This window comes from Conger conger, chromosome 10 (assembly GCF_963514075.1).
Source record: "Conger conger chromosome 10, fConCon1.1, whole genome shotgun sequence".
Taxonomy (NCBI): Eukaryota; Metazoa; Chordata; class Actinopteri; order Anguilliformes; family Congridae; genus Conger; species Conger conger.
This window is the reverse complement of record NC_083769.1, coordinates 22,266,012-22,270,778: the sequence shown is the minus strand read 5'-3', so window position 1 is coordinate 22,270,778 and position 4,767 is coordinate 22,266,012. Positions and strand designations below refer to the sequence as shown.

At 46.1% G+C, this 4,767-nt stretch overlaps 1 protein-coding gene across 2 annotated transcripts in view; it reads right to left on the bottom strand.

Moving 5' to 3' along the window:
• Nucleotides 1–448: 448 nt before the first annotated feature.
• Nucleotides 449–4,767, bottom strand: part of dgkaa (diacylglycerol kinase, alpha a) — a 33,504-nt gene continuing 29,185 nt past the window's right edge. For both annotated transcript variants that reach the window (XM_061256853.1, XM_061256854.1), the window contains 6 exons: nt 4,612–4,676; nt 3,458–3,548; nt 3,187–3,373; nt 2,984–3,104; nt 1,890–1,950; nt 449–1,279 (listed from right to left, as the gene is read on the bottom strand). In XM_061256853.1, coding sequence (XP_061112837.1) covers nt 1,199–1,279; nt 1,890–1,950; nt 2,984–3,104; nt 3,187–3,373; nt 3,458–3,548; nt 4,612–4,676 — 606 coding nt within the window. In that variant the 3' untranslated portion in view covers nt 449–1,198. The remainder of the gene's footprint in view (nt 1,280–1,889; nt 1,951–2,983; nt 3,105–3,186; nt 3,374–3,457; nt 3,549–4,611; nt 4,677–4,767) is intronic.

The following is a 4,767-nucleotide window of genomic DNA, read 5'->3' as shown; positions in this document are numbered from 1 at the left end:
GGCACTTATTTTCTACATAAAACACGTTTAATTAATCCATATTCTTCTTATTTGCCGAGATAAGTTTGCTTATAATAACTGGTAAGGGTAAGAATACAGAACTTTGTATTTGGACTGATTCATTTTAATTCCATCATTGTCGAGAGTTGTAATAAAGTAAAAATCTGCTGCAACTTCTCTTTACTTGAACAGCGCACTAGCTTGTAATTTGCTCTCCGCAACCTTTGACCCGCCAGGGTCTAATCAATTAGCATATTGTAATGAAAGAATGGAAGATTGGGTGAGTGCATGAAGTGGAGCGAGCGCCACCTAGCGAACTATTAAATTGAATACAGTTTAATTCTCAGGTAGGTCTGGCAAGCAACGCGATATTCAACAACTGTCCGCTTTGCAAGGTAGAATGAATGAATGCGTGTATGCACGTGTAACAAAAATGAAATACAACAGATTTCCATAAAATATTCCACCATACTTTATTTAAATTAACAGAACATTTAGGGAGATACAATTATATTTCTCAGGATTTGTAAGGGAATTCTTAAAATGTACAGGTTAGCAAACAGGCAATAAATAAGCAGTCTGGATTCTACAGCAGGCCAAGTCAAATATGCGTGTCCTATGTAAGTTATATTTACTGTGAGGAATTTACAGATCATAAAATGACAAAAGTTTAAAATATGGAATGGGGCATAAAAACACAGGATGGGATAGATCCATTTTTCCAGTTCCAGTGAGCACAAACCCTCTTGAGTAATGAACAGTGTACACTATGGGCATGTCAGCACAATACTGGTTAATGATGCTTTTCCTAAAAGCAGAAGGAAAATACAGGAGAGTGCTAGACCTAAAAATCACACTCAAACCACACTACAGTACCTGTCCAAGTGCCGAGTGAGATTCATAACCAATATTCCCCAAGTGGCACAGCTCATGAGCTTTGACAATTCTGTCCTGTTTTCAGTAATGTTTTTTTTAAGAGGAGTGCTCTAAACTGGGTTGGTAGTTTTGTGCAGGCAGTGTCATAACGAAACCCATTATTGTACATTTTTGTTGAAATATACACAGGCAGTTTTTACACACAAGAGCTTCAGATTCGTTTTGATGCAGAACAAGAGCACACAGGCAAAGCGACTCTGTCAGCTGTGGAAGGGGCAGGGGTGGGGATGGGATTGGTAGAGATGGGCGTGGAGTAGGGGGTCTACTTGAGGTTGAAGAAGCTTGATGATCTGGCAGGCGGGGCCATCAGCATACTGGCCTGGTTCTTATGCGTTATGTGGATCTGGACAGAGGAGGAAAAGAGGAAGAGTAAGTCATTCCGGAAAATTTCAGTGGTTGGTGTGGGTTTCAGGTAGTGATCTTAAAACTTCAGTTCTGGATGTCCACAGAGTCTGTAAGTTTAACTCCAGTCCTGGAGGGCTACAGTGTCTGGGAAACAAGGTATGTGAATCCTTTAGCCAATCAGTGACTTGAATCAGGGGGTGCCTGAATCTTAAAGTCTTATCTGAGGGTAGTTTAGGTACAAGATGCGGCCCTCCAGGACTGCTGTTAAACCTGCAGACACTGTGGCCCTCCAGGACTGGAGTTAAACCTGCAGACACTGCGGCCCTCCAGGACTGGAGTTAAACCTGCAGACACTGCAGCCCTCCAGGACTGGAGTTAAACCTGAAGACACTGTGGCCCTCCAGGACTGGAGTTAAACCTGAAGACACTGCAGCCCTCCAGGACTGGAGTTAAACCTGCAGACACTGCAGCCCTCCAGGACTGGAGTTAAACCAGCAGACACTGCAGCCCTCCAGGACTGGAGTTAAACCAGCAGACACCTCCAGGACTGGAGTTTGAGATTCCTGGCACAGGCTTTTGGAAAAGCGGGCCTGGCTTCAGCCACTCACCGTGCAGGGCGGCTGCATCCAGGGCTCCCCATCGATCTGCATGGGTAAGGGCTTATTCGTCCTGAGGGAGGAGGAGTGGAAATCAGGGGGCATAAAGTCTTTCATTTAATCAGCTCAAACCTTTGCTTCATCAGACATCTTTAAATCATGACCTACAGCTGAAGACTGCACTTTCCTCAGTGGAAATGTGTTACTGTGGTCAAGCAGTGCTCCAACATTGGTGTATATAGCTTTATAGAAACCTAAGCCAGCCTAACTGACTATAACAGAAACCAGCACACACTGGGCCTGTGTACTCCATGGTTCAAGGGAATGATGGAACTTAGGGATATCCAAACCCTGGTTCGGGAGGCTGGATTTTAGCATTCAACTCAAAAATTAGCAACTAGTTCTGACCCAAGTAATCAGGTGCAGTGACTTAGTGTACATGACTGTGTCAACAAATGCTTAAACTGATCAAATAAGTGTTGAGTGGCACAAAATGCAGGAGGAGCCCCTGTGGTTGTCCAGGGTTGGCCAGCCCTGCTCAGAGAGCTCACAGCTGGATGAGGCGTGTGGAGCAGTCCTTAGGGCAGGCAGCCATATGCAATCCTGGCCTTTTCTATTGGTTACCCTTTCTGCTATCCGAATAAAGAAATGTCTGAATGCAGCAAAAACTACAGAATGAGGGTGGTCCCACAGCTCACAGCTGGGGAGAGACACAGCAGCTGTGCTATTGCTGCGGTCAGCACAGGGACCTGAACCCTTGCTGTCCCAACCAATCGGCATCTCTCAAGACAAATTATATGACTGGCTAACTGAACTAGGCCGGGGACCCACGGGCTCAAGTAATGTCACCAGTCCTGTAACAAATACTTATACAAATACTTGAAACATTTAAAACCATTGAGACAACAGTAAAGTTCCTGCAGATTAGTTTCAGGTATAAAATTCTTCTTTCTGCATTTTGGTTAGTAGCTGAAAATTCTCATGGATCTGCCACAGTTTGTGATTTTACCATTAAATTATTCAGTGTAAGCATTTGACCTAGAGACCACCTGAGGAGGACCCTCATGGTCTTATAAGACTGGCCGAGGTGCAGTATGCTGCTCTACCTGATGGTGATCTGTGAGGTTTTGGCCAGCCTGCTCCCGGCGCTCTTTAACCCAGTGTAGATCTGTCCCATCTCCATGGCGCCCTCTAGTCCCACCACCTCCAGCCGCTTGTCACTCAAGTCTGGGGGAAGAAGCATGGAGCCCTCTATAAGAGCTGCAATTTGGGACACATGGTCTATCCTGTGGTGTTTTGCTTGGTGTACCTTGCTGGCTTGTTTTCAGGATGTCTGGGTCCACGATGACAGCTGGGAGGTCCTGATTGGCCTGGCCCTTGCTGTCGATCCTCTTGACCTCGCCCCACAGGTTGGAGCCACCATGCATGCTGGGAATGTTGAGGACAGCCACGCCTTCCAGGGAGAGGTTGCTCAGGTCAAGGCGGGTCCCGCAGCACTGAGGAAGAGAGACGGCCAATCAGCACAGAGGGACAGGGAGGCACTACCAATCAGCATAGAGAGAGAGACCAGTCATCCTCACCTCTATAGTGAGACATTCTTTCAGCTTCTTGCAGGAGGCAGAAATGGTCTCGGAGGTGGCAAACTCAAAGTACCATAACTTATTCTTCATTCTGCAAACACACAGAGTACAGTGCAGACAGAGTTAAAGATACCTATACTATAGTACAGTATAAATACCTACAGTATTTGTGTGCTGTGTTGAGCTGTGTTGGTGGGATGAGGTCTATGGAATATGCGCAATAGTGTGGGTATGGAAGTGGAATAATTCCCAGGAAGGACACTGCTGTTGTACTCTTCAGCAGTGCGCATAAATCCACCTGTATGAATGGATGTGAAGATGTGTAAGAGTGCTACATGGAGCAGTGCTACATGCTTTAAAGGCACAAGTGGAGCAACTGTACAACATGAACCAGAGGTATCTATAGCTCAGATACATTTCTTGCACTGTGGACTCTAGAGACATTCATCAACCTTGAATTTGCTTCAGCACAGTTACTGGGTCTGTTTTACACCAGAGCAGTGTTACTGGGTCTGTTTTACACCAGAGTAGTGTTACTGGGTCTGTTTTATACCAGAGCAGTGTTACTGGGTCTGTTTTATACCAGAGCAGTGTTACTGGGTCTGGTTTTCACCAGAGTAGTGTTACTGGGTCTGTTTTATACCAGAGTAGTGTTACTGAGTCTGTTTTACACCAGAGCAGTGTTAATGGGTCTGTTTTACACTAGAGCAATGTTACTGGGTCTGTTTTACACCAGAGCAGTGTTACTGAGTCTGTTTTACACCAGAGCAGTGTTAATGGGTCTGTTTTACACTAGAGCAATGTTACTGGGTCTGTTTTACACTAGAGCAGTGTTACTGGGGCTCTGGTTTAAATGTGTACAGGGTTAAGCAGGATCTCTGTCTGCAGCTTTCCTGCTCCCACATGCCAGACTCATGCAGCCATGTGGGTCTGCAGCACATTCTTTGTAAAGCTCCTGACAGTTGCCTGACACAATCAGACCAGGCCAAGGAGGGGAGAAAGTCCCGTGGTGAAAGTGGGGGTGATGTTGAATATGTCATTGACTATTATAGAGAGTGACCTTTTCCTATATATAGGTTTTTCTTTGCTTCAAGGAAAGTTAGTCATTGGTGTGGGAGGCATGTCACTCCACCCTAACCCCTCCTCCTGCTCACCTGCTGTTGAACTTCTGGGGGTGCTTCTCCCGCATGGTGTGAAAGCGGTGAGCGATGGAGGCGTCCTGCACACAGACAAACACACACAGCCAGTGGGACGTCAGAACCGCTCAAGTCCAGCCAATCAGCTGCCTGTACGGGTTTGTGCAGAGCGTG